Raw genomic sequence first — 18,840 nt, 5'->3', positions numbered from 1 at the left:
TGGCTTCCTGAGCTTTCTATTCCTTTGTACAGTTTGAGCCTCAATTCTGACCTTAATTTTCCTGTTTTGAAATTGTACAAAGTAGATTTTTGACTCTTCTGTTTTTTATAGTGCGGTCATTTTACTTTTTGACTCCCACCTGAATTTTCGCTGTCGGACTGTCGAATATCTGGCCGGATATTTTATATCTGGCAATGAACTAGCAACAGATATTCCGTATCCGGCTATTCGGTGAATTCGCTAGTTATTACCAAAAATGATGGAGCAAATCAAAGTCCACGATGTTAGTAAAGGTGAAAGAAGTCGATGACCCAGAGCAGTTCCTGCGCTTATTTGACCATATTAAACGAATTACTTTCATGGATAGAAATACAACGTAAATTTACTCACAATTAGTAGGCAGCATTGTTAGTTTGAAGTCAGTTCAAGTATTCATCGCATATTTCTGTTCACCTTCGTTTCACTCAAGTTTACATATACCTCATAGCTCCATTGTATTCAATATTATTTTCAACGCTTGCAGATCACCCACATAATATTCATACACAACCACTTACTCGTATTTTAGCTGGCTTATCCATTTGATTGTATTTCAGTCATTTATTATATGTCTCGTATGAAATTCATTTCCGTGTACTTAGCACATAGGTACGGTTATTGAATAAAGACTAATTTTTCGGCAATGTAGCGAATCGCATTGATTACCTTCACATTTCACTCGTTATGGGCCCAAATGTGGAAACAAACTACCTTAACGCCTACAGATAGGCAACCGGAGTTACAAATTGTCATTTCATGAACGACATGGAAAGCCCAGTTGCCTATCAGCAGGCACCGAGGTGGCTTGTTTCCCCGATTAGGCCCGGTATGCACTCACTCGCGTGCAATGTTTACCTGTCAATCTCTGGTTCAAATCTTGCTGCTTGCCCGTTTCGTGCCTCAAAACAGATTAGTTTATTTTATCAGTATATTTCATGTATTGCTCTACTACCACAAAATCAAACCCGAGTATCATCTATGTATTCTCTCAATTGTGTCAACCTCAGTTATGGTTCTGTTTTCTTGCTATGCAGGTCGTATCGGTTTCTATCTACTGAAATAAAGTATACCTTATTGTTTATTAATCATCATCTCGCTTTGCTCACTCCTGTTTGTTATCACTAATTCGCAGTTCCCACTTCAATGATCCAGTCTATCGCTATCTCTTTAAACATCTCTTGGTTCCTCGAGCCGGATTAGTCACGAATCGAATCTACTTAAATTCTGAATCGTCGCGATTTACGAGAAAACGAATTATTAGCCATTCAGTGGAAAGGAACTGTCGTGTGTACATCAAGTATATCTATCAAATTGGAAACCTCATTATTAGTGGAGACTATCGGCAAAAATCATTCGCGTCTGTTAATTTCAAACGCGCAGTATCCTCTACAGTGATCGTGACTAGACTTTGTGCATGAACAACACACCGGGGTTGTAAAGTGTGTGTGTGTGTATCAGTGCGTTCGAACCGCGCATGAGTTTAACATTACTCGCTTATCAAAATAACGATCAAATAATACATTAATCGTCAAACCGATCTCCTCCGGCGCATCTCTCGTGCACTCGAAAACTAGCACAAGCTCGGTGAAGTGAAAACAACCCTGGGGCAAGTCCAATCGCGGCTCGACGCGTTAAATTTAAATTGGCTGAAGTTCCAAAACATGCACGAGAAAGTCAATCAAATTAGAATCGAAGCTGAAGGTCATCAACTCGATGCGATGATAACACTCTCGTGTTTGGCGAAAAATTATTACGGACAGTGCGAAGAACGATACATAAACGCGACGGGAGAAATGCTCGATCTACTCGAATTGCTAAAGCCTGCGTCTGCACCGATTGCGCCAATCATCGCAGCAGCTCTCCAAGCCACTACTGGAGGAGCAAAACAGTATCAAAAGTATTCCTCACGATCCCGAGCAATTACTCAGACTGGAAGTCTTTCCACGACCTCTTTACATCAATAGTTCGCAAAAATTCGCACCTCTTGGAAGTGAAAAACTGCACTACATCAAAACAAGTCTAACCAGTGAGCCGTTACAACTCATAAAAAATATCGCTTCAACCTCGGAAAACTTCTCTCGAACCTGGGAAACTCTTGTATCACGGTACGAAAACAAAATACTTTTGACCGATAGCTGCAAAGCTCTCGGCACGCTCGAACTTCTCGACTGTTAAAGGAGGCTCGTAATCCATTATAATCATCACTAAATGTATCTTCAGAATCCGAAGAATTCTGAAATGAAAAGTAAAACAATACACCTTCTGTCAAGTAATGATATAGTATATTGTGTGATAAGGGACGAAAGTTTACGATCGCCAACTTTTAGCCCGAGTCAGACACGACTGTTTTTATAAACAGTGAGTGAAAAGTAGTGGGCCTTTGCTTGGTAGTTTTGCGGGACGCAGGTGGTCAATTTCTTCTCCCTAGGGGCGAAAGTGAAGCAATTGTGGATTGCGCATGCTCGAACCTATCTTTACACCACTGAGACGAAATTCTCTACTTTCGTGTTCGGCCCACTTTTCATGCTAGTGTGATAAGAAATTCACTGAGTTTGTCGATGTTTGAAATGTTGATGTTTCAGATCAATGTTTCTTTTATAATTAAGTGCAAATAAATGGAATCAAGGGTAGAATTGATATTCGATTCACGAGTTAAGATACCAAGAAATTAAGTTCATTTCTCCGGCAATAGTTTGTATTTGAAATATTGCGGGCAAAAAATTGTCACTCCCTACGGTGCTGCACTCTGCGCCGCACGCTAATAAAAAAATGTTCATTTCCAGCTGCGACGCTTGTAAATGGCTGCCCGCTGCCTGTAGGTAGAGTTCAAGCATGTGAAATGTCAAACTGTTAGATTTTTACCAGAATATTATTTTCAAGATATATTTTACTTGGTCCGAAATTGTTCACCATGAATGCATAGTAAGTCTCATAATTCCTACGTAATCTGTTTGACTTTATTGATCGCGTATAATGTTAGTGCCGTAATATTATAAATTCAGTTTACCGTTTGCATAGGGCTGCCCGGAAACCATACACTAGTTTTTATTCTTATCTCTTGACTTTTGATAAGAAACCTAACAGCATATATTAAGAAGCAGTAGTTTACCAGCAATGGTGTTAAGTCAAAATGTATCAATCAGACCATAATCGTACTGTTTCTCTCTTGAAATGTACATTTTTTTACTTAATATCAGTATAATTTGGAAACATATTATCAACAGTATGCTTTCAAGAAATATGTTGTTTTTTTTGTATTCAAGCGATAGGGGCACATCCGGCATGTCAGGCAGTGCCTTTGATCGCTGGGTGCAAAAAGCTGACTTACCAGACGATTCGGCAATAACTAAAATGCAACATCAATACTGGGTGACAAAACAAGCTTTATCGCAGAAACTTGGTAAAAAAGAGGATGAATGCATTGTTGCTTCGGATGCGGAACTTGATTCTAAGCTGGAATTATTTCGTAGTATCCAAGAATCTTGTTTGCATCTGCAAAGAATAATCGACAAATACCAAGAACGTTTATGCAGTAAGTGCTTTACTTCCTGATATCCTTGTACTACTGGCTCAATCAAAAATCAAACTTTCTTATAGATCTAGCGCAAGAAGAAAATGCCATGGGTCGATTTCTGAAGGAAGCTGGTAAACAGGATAAAACTAGAGCTGGCAAGATGATGTCAGCTGTTGGGAAATCTCTATCCTACTCAGGGCAACAAAGACTTGCTCTCAGAGCACCGTTAGTCAGATTGTATCAGGAGGTTGAGACTTTTCGGCAAAGGGCAATTGAGGACACTTTGCAAAATGTTCAATCTATGGAAAAAGCTAGAACTGAATATCGGGCTGCCCTTTCTTGGATGAAGAATGTATCTCAAGAATTGGACCCAGATACTTTTAAGCAACTGGAACGGTTCAGAAAGGTTCAAACTAGAGTTCGAAGGTAGGCATGTGTAGTTTCAATGTAGAAACACTATAAAATGAACTGCAACGTTTTAATTTTAATCAAATCAGTTTGTCATTTCTACTCCTATAATCAGGAATTTGAGAACCCCAATTTTCTTTATTTCTGAAATTTCTGAAAAATAGAGTAATAGAATATAACATACATGTTTTCCATTCTCTTTGAAACGTGATATACTAGAATAATTGGCTAGGATTTAAAAAAACCCTTTTATATGTTACAAGTGTGGCAAAACTGATTTTAAGTCTTTGTAAAATCGAATACATTTTGTAAAACATAGTCGCAAGTGTTTCAATTTATGTAAGATTCGTAAAGCATTATTTTTTCAAAGAACACTTTTGTTGTTCTATTGCTATGATGTTATCTTGGTTTTAACAGAGGTAAATCAGCGTTTGATCACTTGGCTCTGGACTGCCTGCAGAAAGTGGATTTATTGGCAGCGGCGAGATGCAATATGTTTAGTCACGCACTTGTTCTGTACCAAAGTACCTTGTTGAATTTTACCAAAAAATCTGCTCAAGCATATGCAACAATTGCAAACAGCTTCAAGGGCTACCAACAGTACGATTTTATGGTTGTAAAGGAACTTGCGGAGACTTCTATCAAACTGGCACAAAAAACAGGCGGCAACGAGGATCTGGATGACAAAGATAAGTGAGTGAACTAGCAATTTAGGTAATCTAAATGCTTCTACCAAAAACTGTTGGTTTTATATTGATATTATAGATTATTGTTTTTCGAGTCTGACTATCATGACAATGTGGAGGAAGCTCAAGAAGTGAAAGCAACTGATGAGAAGAAAACGGAAGCAGGTAACATCGAGAAAGATAATGATGAAAAATTACTGGATATTGGAGATGATTCGCATATTCCAGACAATACGGAATTGAGTCTTTCACAATTGAATTTGAATACTGACGATGAGAACAGAGATAAAGGTCTTCAGAGCTTTTTAAACAGCACCGAAGACAAGGAGCTTGCTGATTTCTTTAATAACATAGATCCACAGACCAAGAAATTGAACGAAGAGAAATCTGCAAAAAAGATAGACCAAGTAAAATTGGATGAAAGTCTGACACAGCTGGATTTGGCAATGGATTCATTTACTGGCACTGGTGTTGGTTTTGATTTTACCAACTCTCCACTCTTTAATCCTCAACAACAACAACCGCAAGCACCTCTTGACTTGTTAACTTCAGAAAGTGTAGCCTTATTTGAAGAAATTTTAAATACCACACCTACTACGAGTGCCAATGATTGGGAAATGATGTCTGGTGATACTTTCTTACCACCCGGTATATTGAAACAGAGTTTAGGAGCTGCCACACTTGGTACAAATCAGAAAGATCCTGTTAGCGCAAGCAACGACAATAAGGCGAGCACATAAACGAAATAAATTTTAATCTTAGTAAAATAATACTTGCTTCTATAGCAAGCATTGAATTTTCGAGACTTGCTATTGCTATTCACTAAGTAATAATTGCCAAACATTTTCATTTCAGCAGAACAAAAGTAAATCAAATAAAACAGGAAACTCTTGGCTGGACTTATTTGCTGAGTTAGATCCACTTGCCAACAATCCGATGGATAGTCTAATCAGCGATAGAAATGCCCCTGCTTAGTCCAACGTTTTTATATATATATATAAAATATTTGAACTAGTAATACGTCATTATTTATATGATGTGGCCATGTTTAATTTTATACGGCGTTACAGGTCTGCCGTTGTTGAATACATTATATGGCCATTATTCCTAGTCATTTAGCATCCTTTAAATTTAAATTATACTTTTAGTTTTAGAAAATGTAACTTTTAATTATTATTGAGAGTGCAAAATATTGAAAGAAATCTCTATAACGTAAGTAAAAATAACCGAATTAAAAGTTACCTATATGTCTATTTGTACTTAATTGAAGTATCTATCGTTACTAACGAACATTCCGACATGGAGATGAGCATAGCAGTTTATAAAAAAAATTAGTGAAATATGTTCACGAATCTCGTACAATGTTTAAACACAGAGGAATTTATACCAAAGAGTTTCTACCGAAAATAATCGTATTATACATATTTAGATGTATTAGACTACATTCAAAATTCTATGGATTTGATCGTAATTTTTAATAATAATATATTATTACATTTTTACAGGAATTTATTATTTAAAAATGGCTCCTAGAAATACGAGACCACTCTTTGTTGTGTGGGTTTAAATTAATTTAATTTAATTACAAATTTTTCGATATTTTCTGTACTGTACTGATCACCTGTCAAATCCATTATGAAAAGGGACGTGTTGACCACAATAAAAGTATTACAAATGACGTTACGCTATTTCACGATGCATCAGTTACCCATACGATCCTTCACATTTTGACGTAAGGTAGTAACTGATATTTCACATTTGTCATTCCATAAAATGTATTACCATGATCAGTTTGTAATATTGTGTGATATCAATGGGATTCGTTTCAATGTTACTATCGTAAAAACTCCCGGGACGAAAAATCTTATAAAGACAAACAAATCTGCAGTAATTTGATTCAATTGATTAAAAGCTTTTTATCAATTGTACGAAAAAGAAATACGAAGGGAGACTTTACTCACAGGCATAGCTTAAAGCGAGATTTTTTTAAAATCTTGAGCACCTAATCTACAAACAGGGAGCACATAAAAGTACATAAACGATCACAGTATGGGCTGGGTTTGGATTTGAGTTTACAGTGACTGATTGTTATTTGTGAATTTTACGGTTGCCGAAGGAGGTTTAAGGAGTTAAAACCGTTTTAGTTGGTAACGTAACTGAATCAGTCGGTCGATTTTGTACTCAAGCATCGGTAAACTGAGACATGGCAGCCTTTACTCTGAAACGAAAAATAAATATAATTTTCAGTAAAAAGTTGACTTAGAAGTTTGTTCTGATATTTGAAGAAATTAAGGAACTGTTTCTCGTATTGTTCGAGTTGGATAATTTCATAATAAAAAATCTTAAATATTTGTTTTTTTATTTATGATTCTGCATGATATAAAATCATAGAGTAAAAACAATTCGTACTCAAATTTTTTTCGAACTATTCGAAAAAGTCAAACCCATTGAAAGTGTTAGCCTTTGTTGACAAAGTAAATTATGTAAGTGAATGGAGGATTGTAACTCATTATCTTTCATTATCTTCAACTGATCATAACTAATTTCTCGTCGTGGTAAAAATAAAGGTCGTAAAGGCCGAAAATTTTAGTGATTATATTTATGTACATGTACATACTTTTCGAATAGCTGTGAATCCTTGGTGTGTCGTAATTGTTGTAAAATACGGTAAAGGCCTAGTTCGCGTAATCGTGCCTGACGTTGCGCAGCCCCGTCCTCTTCCCTCCAGACCAAATTACATACACAGAAAATAGCTGCCACTTGTAGCTTCACATTACTGTGCATCTGAAGACATTAAGATCGTTAATACTGATATATTTCTATTTGTTTTATGTCAATAGTTAGAAATATGATGTGATATGAATTGGTTTTGTTAGAAAAGAAACGGAGTAAATAATGTATGCACAAACCATGTAATCCATGAGTTTCTTCAAGACGTCTTCGTTTGCCATGATATGATCGCGTGCGCGATCCCCATCGGCGACATTTGCTAGAATACACAGAGCTTGCTCTTTGACATCAGCTGGGTGTTCAGGATCTTCCAATACCAGAATGACAGCTTGCATCACGTGGGCAGCGTGCTCTGCCATAATACGATCAATGTGTGCCTTTGTTGACAGAAGATTTCGTAACAAGCCAAGTGTTTTCATTAGAACAGCCAATTCCGGATCAGCAAGTAGACGAAATATTTGATCGGTACCGAGACAAGAGAGGATTTGCGATTTGACACGCTGTTCAGCCTGGAAAGCCACATTCATCAGCGCCCAAATACCGTTTAGGCGTAGCGCAGGGTCTGGTCGCCTGGTCAATGAACATAACAACTCCACTCCACCTGATTCGAGAATAGGCTCCTTACTTGGGCTAAATTCCAATAGCAGGTTGCACAGGGTGCTAGAGGCCACAGTTAGCAAGTCCTCTTCGCCTTCTAATCCCCTACCTAATGGTGTAATATAGGTAATACAACCAAGAGCGATGGGAACCAAAACAATACTGATTGGAATAAAGTGCAGTACATCGGTTCCCTGTTGAGATGATGGCGCGACTCATGCCCTGCATCTCCAACTTCTAAATGACTCTTTCACAAATCTTCAAGAAACATATGTGTATTGGAGTATTTTTCAATACTCAGGGCTGGCAGCAGAAAACTCTCAAAATAGTGAAGCAAGAGGTGCAATTTTGCAAAAATGAGTCAAGATTTATAGCAAAATAATGGAGATTGGAAAAATTTGGTAATTAGTTATGTTTTTGGTGTGCGTTTGATTACCGTTCTTACTTTTAATTAGTTTATTTACACCTTATGTTGTAAAACCCTGTCGTGAGTGCAGTCTTCCAAACAAACAATTTCTATTTGTTTTTTCTCATGGCCTTCTCAAAGTTTTAAAAATTGGCTCTGTTGAAAATTGATTAAGCTCGTGGGCCGACAAATATAGGACAAAGTCAGGAAATTTACAATGATATTTGTTAATTGCAGGTACTTGACGCAGTTTGTGCAATTGTAAAGCTCAATTACGATAAAATGACAGAAACTCGATGACAAATAGCGCACTATGATTAATCCAACTGTCAAAATTCAAATGCGACCTGCACCGCGCATAAATTGAATACACACTTAGCAAAATTGTCACTAAAAGAGAAATGTGACTCCTACCAGCGCTAATTAGATATTTTAATGGTGGTAAAACTAAATTGAGTAATCATGTTGAGTTATAGAAAAATTCTTAAGACCAATTTAAATGTATTACCGACTGTGGAGTTTCAAGGGCCAACGCGAACCGGAATGTAGCTATACGATGTGTCGTATCGTTTGCGTAACATACTGGCACTCTTTCCATATATCATAGGCTTATTGCGCTTAGCATTCGTACCCTCTAGTCCTCTGTCTGCTCCATGTAATAGTTGCATAAGTGGTCGCCATACTGCGTGATCTTGAAATGTGGTGCGCAGTTGTTGCACACTTCTCGATAGCGAGTGCAAGCATCGAACTGCCGCAAGTCGTACTCGTGGTCCACCGGGATCTTGCAAACCGCCCACCACCTGCTCCATCAAGTTCTCTGTTTCAATGATCCTCTTACGAATATCTTCATCATTTGCACCCAAAGATGCAAATGCTCTGAATGCCGCTTGGCGCATATCCTGCGAAAGCGTTGCATCTAGCACCTACAAGAAATAATGTAATGTAATTTTCACCTTTGCATGTTCAAAACTTAGTTAAGCTGATCACAAGTCTATTGAATAGATACGTGTAAGGATCACTGTACAGATATTCAGTTCAGTGTCTAAAATGCTCCAATTACGTTCTGAGGTTTTTTTTTTTGACGAACAAGATGCCTTAAATGACATAAAAAGTTTTTTTGCTTCGACTACGCTGCAACTATGAAAATTAAGAATTCTTACAGGGTGCGCGAGTAAAAATATTAGAAAAAGTTTGTATTATAATAATCTTACTGCACATACACTAAGCCTTCAAAATTGGAATAATTTGTTAGCATAATTACCGATGGATGTGGCTTCAGCAATTCTGCAAGGTTGGATATAAGGTGATTGCTAATAGATGCTAGTCGTTGTAGGTCCGTGTCGACTTCGGTCAGGTACGCGAGTGTTTCTGCTGCAGCCACTCTTTCTCTAGGAGGTCTTTCTCGATGACAAAGCCTTACCAAACAAGGCAGTGCCCTATATACAACTCGTGGATCTGTCGAAGTCAAAGCGCCAGCTCTATGCATATATGCAACGCACCGAGCTGCCTCGAGTTGGACTAGTGCGCTTCTTTCGCGACCCATCAGCTGGCCCAATGCAACTGGCACGGCTCTGTTCAGAATATAAGATAAATATAACAAAGAACATAGTGTGTAATTGCAGGCATAGAAGAATGCCAGATATCGAAAAATCCAATATATTTAACCAGGAATGCATTATTACTAGTTTTACAAATTCAGATCACGGTTTTTAGAGCAAATAGTACTTCAAATATTTCATACTACTTAATCATATTACTACTGAAATTTGGGTACTATTTATTCTATTACTGTTAAGAAACTGGAAAAAATGAAAATATAAAAACAGTTCAAATATTTATGAGTTGTATGAAAATCTATGATGAAATTACGAGAGTATTGTGATTGACTAAAATTGTCTGCAAATTACTCAATCTGATTAATTCAGGGTATAACTGACCTGCCTTGAGAGCTGTTGGTTGTAGCTGCAGCAACTAGTGCAGATACCGTGTGATTCTGATAGCACATATTTGCAAGGCAGGCGAGAGCTGGTAGTTGAACATCAGAAAGAGGAGAGTCTAGCTGCGTTGCAAGCGCACCAACAGCTCCACCTCGGGATAGTGCATTCTGCTCTTCAGCTGTCTGCTGTCGCGTTATACATAAATGAATCAAACATATCAATGAGTTCAGAAACATATTTATCATTTGGTACAGACTTTGGTTTGAAACAAGTATGTAGAGTTGTCATTGAAAATGTGTATGTATGGTTGATCGACTTTACTCACACTCATACTCGTTAGGCAAAGTCGCATGCACCTAATGAGTATAAGTGGGAGTAAAGTCGATCAACCACATATACACAATACTATCAATGTGCACAACAATAATACTAGACGAGAACGATTAACGTGACAACGGCGGGGATGCCTCGTGGTACAGTGGGTATAAGTCCATGGACAGGCTTCCGCTGGTCCCGGGTTCGATTCCCATGGTCATCCATTAATTTTTCTCATTGTAAATTTATTTCTTTCATATACGTTATCGAGAAAGTTCACTTCAAAAATTTTTGTATATTAATGTTGTTTACTTTCAGATGATAATAAGATGGGGAAAAAATATGTTGATTTAGATGAATTATTGGCTTGTATAACGTTGTAACTTACAAATTTTGAAACGTAATTGTTACTCTAATCCATACATATAAAGTGAGCGTAAGTTATATGCATTTTTCACAATTATTAATGAAAAATATCTCAAAATCGTGTTTTGCTCTACAGTAGAGCTTTCACAGTTTAATACTTTTCTTTGAATCACATTGCAACTTCTGTCGATTGTATTATCGCAGTGGTCGACTAATTATAAGATGAATTAGTGACAGAACACAGTGAAAAGGGGAAAAAACGTATGACGATATGGAATATGACAAATTCTGCAACATTATTTCGTACTTGGCTATAATCTGACAATATTACTCTTCTTAGCTTTTCCTGAAAATTTCAAAAAGTATGCCTTACAATGTTATTCAAGCTAATGGTTCCAATTTTGCTTTCCCATTGAGGTAAAGAAATATAATTATCGATGATTCAGAGTTTGGATAAACTATATCCGAAGAATATGGGTGACAAAGAAATGTTTAGCATAATCGCAACAATATTATTATGACTATATTCATGGCTTATCCAAACTCTGGATTTCATAAAAAGCCTTTAGAAACCCTCGCAATATTAGTAAAAATTTAGTGACATCGTTGATGAATACACACATGGTTTTATACTTTCAAGATTTGTATGAAGATCTATACAACCACTGTACAAAAACTCAGAGATACCAATTAAAAATACCAGGATTGAGTTGATAAGAAGTAAGCAAAAACAAAAATTCAGCTACATATTGTAGACAAAGCTTTAAAGAATGCTGCAAAGATTGCACTAATATAGAATTAAAAAATTCCACGGAAGGAGATTAACATGTATTACAGGCACTTAAAAAACCAATCACATAAACCAGTTTTTCATTAATATGAGGTTGAAGGTTATTAATGCTACCATAACGAAAGGTGATCATCTTAATTTTGGAACTTCAGACTATTTTAGAAGATGTTAAATTGTAATGTATAATCATTTTAATACTATGTTATAGTTTACTGAATTCCAGTTAATCCTAATGTTACGAAGTAATTACTGTTGCCAAAAATGTACTATAACAATACCATTACAAACTTCGACTTCTTCGATTAATGAGGGTTGATCACAGAAAGTTTCAAAGAAAGATATGATGCATCATTGCAACACGTAGTAATATGTAGCGCAAAAGTGAAAAAAAATCAGCACTATAAACGTGAATGAGAATAATCCTTAGTACCTTGCACGCTGCTGTTAAAATGGTAGCAACACACACTTGATTGGTAACAGATTTAGAAGCTAGTGCCAATAAGCGTGGAACCAATCCAGGATCCTGATATATAGCATGAACAGGGGCTGCTGTGTGGTGAAAAACGGTCCTCAAACATCTGAGACATGCTTCGACCAATGGTGTTTGATTATCATCGTCAGGTTCGTTACAACGATTGGTGCTGGCCAGCAGCACTTGCAGCAACAGTGGAACTACATTCAGTTCTATGAGCGCTCTGACATGCTGATCAGTTCCTTTCGCTAGGGAACCCAAAGTAACAGCAGATTCAAGCCGCACACGATCTCCTACTCTTCCGGTCGAGTCACTTAGCAACTGCAGCAGTCTAGGCACCACGCCTTGCGCTATAACTGAACCCTTTTGCCGATTGCTTCCAATGACTGAATTTTTTAGGCAGCTGTTGAAAATTAAATGCAAATGTAGACAAATTGATGTAAATGACCTGCTTTGAGGATAAATCATGAAATAATTTTGTTTATTTCACAAGGTTGAATGCTCATGTATGACTTAAAACGCTGCTGTTGGTCATTTCCAATGATCGATAAATTTATGGAATTGTAGAGTAAGAACAGTCCCGGAAAACGAAAACATTTTATAAAGCTATGCATGGAAGAAATACTCTTAACAAAGAAGAGAATATTGCTCAGGGGTACTTGAAGTAAGGTATAATATATGACAAGTTATGACATGTAAGTGTCTAATGGATGGGAAATGAGACTAGATATTTTATGTCGATGAGACGTTTTGAGGTTAGGATAGTTGAAAAAATCGTTTATAGATACTCACATAATAGCCTCCAGGCATTTTTGGCCACTGGGAGAATATAACTCGTCGATGTAGCTTCTAGAACTTTCAACGTCCTAGAAATGCGATGACATATCATTGAATAATCGAAGTAAAACCGTTCATCGACATTCAAGATACAAGTAGTGAAAACGTCAAGTTGCAGGCCGGTTGTCACATATCAGGCAATATTGTTGTATTGATATACTCACCATATACGGCTGCATCAACGAGACCATGGCTCTTTAAAATAGTAAATACACTATTACTCTTTAGATTAAGATATTTTCAGATCGCCATTTGACGCATGGAGTATTTAAATAATTTATTATTATTTTTATGTAGACGTAAACGCGCTTCTGCTACACAAGGTTACGAAACTTTTAGCCATGTCTGGCATTGAAGCGTGACGGTAATATGTGAACTAATCCGCATACGAACTAGGTTTGACTTAAAGCCTGGAGCACAAGAAACGACGTCTGCCGAACATGGATCTCTGTGAACCAGCCCCCTGACACACGCTGCTAAAAGTGGTTCGCAAAATGTCCCTCGATTCTGCCGCCGATCTCCACCACTAGTGACGCTAGTAGTTGTCTGACAAGCTTGCGCGCGGTCAGCGAGAGCAGCGAGCGTGTCAGAAGCACGGTCTTACGTACAGGTCTGGTAACTCCGGCACTTTTGAGTGGTAGGGGGTGTCACCGGTAGTGAGGCACACGGTCTTGTTTCCTATCTATCCGCTAGGGGCGCCACTGGCCCGGGCTATGATAGATATAGATATATACCGATAAGATGACCTGCTCATCGAAGTTTTTGACAGTTCATAACTCAGTGTAAAGTGTGTAAACGGTGGATCATCTACACAAGATCTCAAACTGTCTCAAAAGTTGTGAGCCCTCGCTTGATGTTTATGGATTTTATTGACTTAAACATTTGAGAATTCCGTTAAAATAAAACAATTATCACGCCCGCCATGGAATGCTAATAAACATCTCAATCATTTTTATTCGCATCTTTCATCAGTTTTGAGTGTTATTCAGGATTGTTGATTCTGAAAAATCAGCTGTTCGGATCTGATTTATGATTGGCTCACCCCGAGGGGGCAGCGCTGCAGACGGCGAAGACGAGAACCACGGTTTTGCCTCATTACCTGAGTCATTCCCTACCCTACTAGTTTCCGGACCTGTATGTAAGACCGTGGTCAGAAGTCTACTAGCGCCACGTAGAGGAACTAAAAAACGGGGACAAAACGCGTACAATTTTTTAGTATATGAGCAGTGTTGAGTGTCAGGGGGCTGCTGAGAACGCATCCGTCCCATAGACTTATAGTGATAGGATACGCGGTTTTACGTGGCTACTGAAGCAGAGACCGAATGAGACCGAAGGACAGAGTTAGTTCTGTCCACGGTCTTACATACAGGTCTGGAAACTCTGGTGGTGGGGGCTGAACGCTTGAGAAATAGCATTTAATTTCCGTTGGAACCGCTAGAGGCGGGGTGGTAGAGTAAGGTTGTTGGGAAAGAGATAGAAAAATTGCAGGGCAGTATCAACAAAGATTCTCCATCAAATTATATTGTTTCTAAAATTCTCGAGGTAAATAGTAAATGATATACTTGAAAACATCTTTAAGTACATTTGGAAAATTTGGGAAATTTATAGGTTGTGTTTGCAAACATTACCTTACGACAGTGCGAACTAGCGGCAGCGTCGAAAAACCAAACATGCGGCGTAAGCGTATTTCCCTCACCTCGCAAATTTCGATGAGTTTCAAGACCTGGGCCGTGTTCGACGATCTCTTCTTTTTGATGAATTCCTTCAAAATGATAGGAGCGCATGCGCAGAACGTACTTCTTGCTGCGCGAGACCGGCACTTGCGTAAATTATTACAATGAGAATATAACCTCAAAACCTGGGTAAATTGGTCAAACCACGAATCGAACACTGTCGGTATTGTTTTCACTGGCGATTTTCCTTTATGCCTAGAACAAAAGATGTCTCAGAAGCAACAAGTTATGGTAAAACACATAACTTGTTGACACATTTTACCAGGTGTTGAGGTTATATCCTCATTGTAATAATTTGCGCATGTGCCGGTCTCGCGCAGCAGGAAGTACGTTCTGCGCATGCGCTCCTATCATTTTGAAGAAGTTCATCAAAAAGAAGAGACCGTCGAACACGGCCCTGTATGTAAGACCGTGGTTAAGACGGACTCAAAAAAACAGGAGTGTCAGGGGGTTGAGCGAGAGATGCGTCCGTCACCATTGGCGTATAGTATGGCCATAGTATGGACTATGCCTAGACCAGTAAAGGGCGTGTTCGGATATTGACTGAAAGTACTGTCAGTACTGAAAATGGTGAAAATCCAAGTGACGTATACTGTAGATTTTCAGTACTGACAGTACTTTCAGTCAATTTCCGAACACGCGCAAAGTATGGTCGGCTGGTAGAAAGAGACAGCGATTAGAGTGGAATGAGAGTGGAGGTCAATCTTTGTTTCTTTCTATTCAAGAACGCAGTAGTATGATTTAGGGCCCTTAAACGCACTATAAGGTGACGCGAGTAAACAGTCGCTCCTTTTCTTGGATTTTCGCCAGATCTTCTTACGACGTTGAGCCATACTGACCGTATTGGCTCAGGTGCTAACACTCGTGACTGCGGAGCGGGAGGACTCGAGTTCAAATCCCCGGCCTACCGATTGGCTCCTGAATGGTACTTGCAAAAATGTAAAACGGATCACGCTGTTTAGGCGCTGCGTTGCTGGTCGGTGTTTTGGACTGGGGTCTGGCTACACCTGACCAAGGTATTCGGCAGTTTCCATTATCCCTCGTGCAAATGCGGGTGTTTCTATCTACCACTGCCAACGCCCTGCTCTACTTTACTCTTACTTCCAGGTATTAAGCGACTGACTTACGGAATCACCGATTCTTTGCTAATATACTTAAAATACAAGGCATTCTAACATAATTTTCAGATATTGTTTAATTGAGGCAATATTATTTACATCAATCCTATGAATTCATATGAATTTAGTTTCTGAAGGAATCAGTCGCTTATTTGCAATTTTACATAGGGTCCTAGCTTGACACCCATCCGATACGATACTTAGGTGAAACGAACCACTTTAATAAAGGATTATTATTACTATTTTTATTATTGTTGTTCTCGATCAGAGCAGTTAACGGGAAATCTAAAATTTGCAACAAAATTATCAGTCTCCGAATTCGTCAACGATAACTTGAATACTTTATAAGTATGGCATAAGTAATTTACTTGTGGAATGATGAATCTTTTGATTTGACCGATCTTTGTTGACTCGATTTTCCATTGGGATCTCGTAAGACGCGTCGGTACGTGCAGAGTACTAGAATTACCCCCGTACCCGTTACTGCCTCCGTTGACTGAAGACTATATTCAGTCAACGGTGCCTCACAAACCATTATGAAACACAACTTAGGGCTGGCGATCTTCATATATCTTTAGTCATCGGTAGGTGTGAGAAATTTAACACGGCCAATGTATGGATATGAATTCGGGTATCTTATAATTTGGTAAAGATAAAAACATATGCTTTGAAAGAAAATAGTCTTATCCCAAATTAAAATGGCGCTTATGATTCAAACTGCGTACAGAGCGAGTCAACATGTAGGTGAGAGATAAAATTCTTGCGAGTTACTTTAAAATATTTTTAGGTTAGATTGCGTTAAGATGCAAACTCGAAAATTTAACAGCTTACCGATGAATATTTCCAAATGTTTCAGATCACACGTGTATCATACTAAGTGTAAGAAGATTTTCAACATCTTTGACATTGCAATTTGACCAAAGATGGAGAGCTAAGTAAGAAATATGTTTGGTCAATCTTGGCATTGACCTATATGTAATTATGGTCAATCACTTTTACAAATTTATCATCTTTCAACTATTTTCTTGCAGAAAAGGTCTCACAGCGAATCCCAATACTTTTGGTCCACTCACAAATTTACCAGATTATTCCTTCAAGGATGGTCGCCCAACGCCTTTGGGTGTCAGACATAGAGATCGCCTTGAGAAACAACGGGAATATGCGGTGAATATACCAATGATTACATTATTACGTGATGTGTATAAGCTGAGCTGGTAGCTATTTATTTTTCTCATTATTCCTCACCTTTTAAAAATGCAGTTGCGATTTATATATTGCGCAGTTCATAGTTTAATTATCCAGTGAACTCCATACGATCTTTTTTGGTGGTTTAATTCTAAGTTTCTATACCATTTTAATACAAATATTGGGCTTTAAAGACTACATGCATCAAATAAATGTAATAAGCCAATATCTTCATGAATTTTCTCAGTGTTTCTTACTTTGCAGTTTGTGAGTTCAATTTTTATGACTCATTTCGAAATGAAAAGTTTTCTGAAAGATTCCTACTTGTCAAATTTCTTATAATATATCACAAAGAAACACATATATCCACTTTTTTCCACCACAATAGTAAGAACTTAAAACAAGTTTGGCTACTCTATAAGGTAATACATGCGATATTTCATAAATCTGGTTGAAAATGTAAGTAAAATTATAATGAAATCCAGACCTTGCAGCATTAGATCTTTAAATTTAGGTTATCTCATTTGGAAATTGATTAATACTTAACACTAAACTCATGTGCACTACTGCCTAATCAAATAACAAGTAAATGAGGTAATTACATGTAAATGATACTTAAAGCACCACTAATTAAAAATTAGCAATACATCTCCAATTTTTTCCATTTTTAAAACTAATTGAAAGTTACCTGTTATCAGTCTCAGTCTTTATAAACTGTAATTTACGCACTTTGTGTTAAAACCTAGATCTTTTCGGTTTTATTTTCAGGAAAGAATTATAAAATTGACACAAGAAATTGATTATGCTGTGGAAAGACACGATCGATTACAAAAAGAAGAAGCGGCTAGAATTCAGGCAATTTTAGATAGGAAACTGAAACCCAAAGGTCAATTACTGGCAGCAAAACAACTTACGATAGACCAAGACAATTAATTGCTGGTAGAGGATTGTCAGTCACCAGTTCATGAATGATTACTGTATTATTTGTATTGTTATTATTTAGGATTGCTTCTTAACATGAATAAAATTATTCTACCAAATGATACTGATTTCAAAGGCAGAAGTGATAGCTCGATTCCCTTATTCCATTAGGTTGAAGTTAGTAACGTTAACGTTCCGAAACAAGAAGAAAAATTGTAACTTAGTGTGATACTTCGGCCACATGCACTTTAATTCCACATTAATGTTGGGCACCAATTGTTTTCTGCAATAATAATTGAAGACCAAAGTGGAACTATAGAAGTGAAAAGCAACAAGATCCTTCTTGGGACGTTTGGAATAAACCATGGGCTGTCTAAAGACCTTAGGCTAAGTAAATGAACGTGGATAAAGATTCGGCGAGACAAGAAATAACAGCGACGTAACAATCAAACTTAATCGCCGGTAATATTAGAAATTTTAAGACTTTGATGAAAAGATAAAAAATGACAATAAAAGTCACATATAATCTATCATTTTCAATGATAAGTCGGACAAAATTTTTTTCGTTGACGCCCCATATTCACGCTGGTATCTCGGCAGGCGTTGACTGGGGATATATATCTTCAGTCAACGCGTCAGGTGATCAGGTTGTAATGCTGTTATAGTGTCTATTGTCTGGGGTTTTGAATTTTGTCTTTGGTAACCCTGTGTAGCTTGAAAAGTATTTTGGTCGAACCTTTATGAATATCTGCAAGAGTTATCCAAAAAATAGGAGTATGGAGGTGA

General features: G+C 37.6%; 3 protein-coding genes across 5 annotated transcripts; 2 read left to right on the top strand and 1 right to left on the bottom strand.

Moving 5' to 3' along the window:
* The first annotated feature begins 2,815 nt into the window (after nucleotides 1-2,815).
* On the top strand, nucleotides 2,816-6,494 carry ICA69 (islet cell autoantigen 1-like protein). 2 transcript variants are annotated; one of them, XM_046631519.2, is made up of 6 exons: nucleotides 2,816-2,961; nucleotides 3,303-3,571; nucleotides 3,637-3,979; nucleotides 4,379-4,654; nucleotides 4,727-5,375; nucleotides 5,506-6,494. In XM_046631519.2, exons 1-6 carry the CDS (start codon nucleotides 2,951-2,953, stop codon nucleotides 5,620-5,622), a joined length of 1,665 nt encoding a protein of 554 aa, XP_046487475.1. In that variant the 5' UTR covers nucleotides 2,816-2,950; the 3' UTR covers nucleotides 5,623-6,494. The 2 variants fall into 2 exon arrangements, with proteins under 2 accessions (XP_046487475.1, XP_046487474.1); XM_046631518.2 differs by having other exon boundaries at nucleotides 5,503-6,494.
* Nucleotides 6,116-13,541, bottom strand: LOC124221459 (armadillo repeat-containing protein 8). 2 transcript variants are annotated; one of them, XM_046631517.2, is made up of 9 exons: nucleotides 13,262-13,541; nucleotides 13,053-13,126; nucleotides 12,219-12,663; nucleotides 10,318-10,499; nucleotides 9,642-9,951; nucleotides 9,012-9,303; nucleotides 7,557-8,083; nucleotides 7,265-7,431; nucleotides 6,116-6,865 (listed from the first exon to the last, which is right to left on the bottom strand). In XM_046631517.2, exons 1-9 carry the CDS (start codon nucleotides 13,286-13,288, stop codon nucleotides 6,829-6,831), a joined length of 2,061 nt encoding a protein of 686 aa, XP_046487473.1. In that variant the 5' UTR covers nucleotides 13,289-13,541; the 3' UTR covers nucleotides 6,116-6,828. The 2 variants fall into 2 exon arrangements, with proteins under 2 accessions (XP_046487473.1, XP_068993074.1); XM_069136973.1 differs by having other exon boundaries at nucleotides 10,318-10,502; nucleotides 13,262-13,540.
* A 2,976-nt stretch (nucleotides 13,542-16,517) lies between these two features.
* Nucleotides 16,518-18,173, top strand: mRpL52 (mitochondrial ribosomal protein L52). The gene is made up of 4 exons (XM_046631546.2): nucleotides 16,518-16,692; nucleotides 16,805-16,883; nucleotides 16,980-17,112; nucleotides 17,902-18,173. Exons 1-4 carry the CDS (start codon nucleotides 16,647-16,649, stop codon nucleotides 18,064-18,066), a joined length of 423 nt encoding a protein of 140 aa, XP_046487502.1. The 5' UTR covers nucleotides 16,518-16,646; the 3' UTR covers nucleotides 18,067-18,173.
* Nucleotides 18,174-18,840: the final 667 nt, after the last annotated feature.

This window comes from Neodiprion pinetum, chromosome 6, assembly GCF_021155775.2.
Source record: "Neodiprion pinetum isolate iyNeoPine1 chromosome 6, iyNeoPine1.2, whole genome shotgun sequence".
Lineage (NCBI taxonomy): Eukaryota > Metazoa > Arthropoda > Insecta > Hymenoptera > Diprionidae > Neodiprion > Neodiprion pinetum.
The sequence above is the reverse complement of the archived record's forward strand: the minus strand, read 5'-3'. Positions and strand labels throughout refer to the sequence as shown.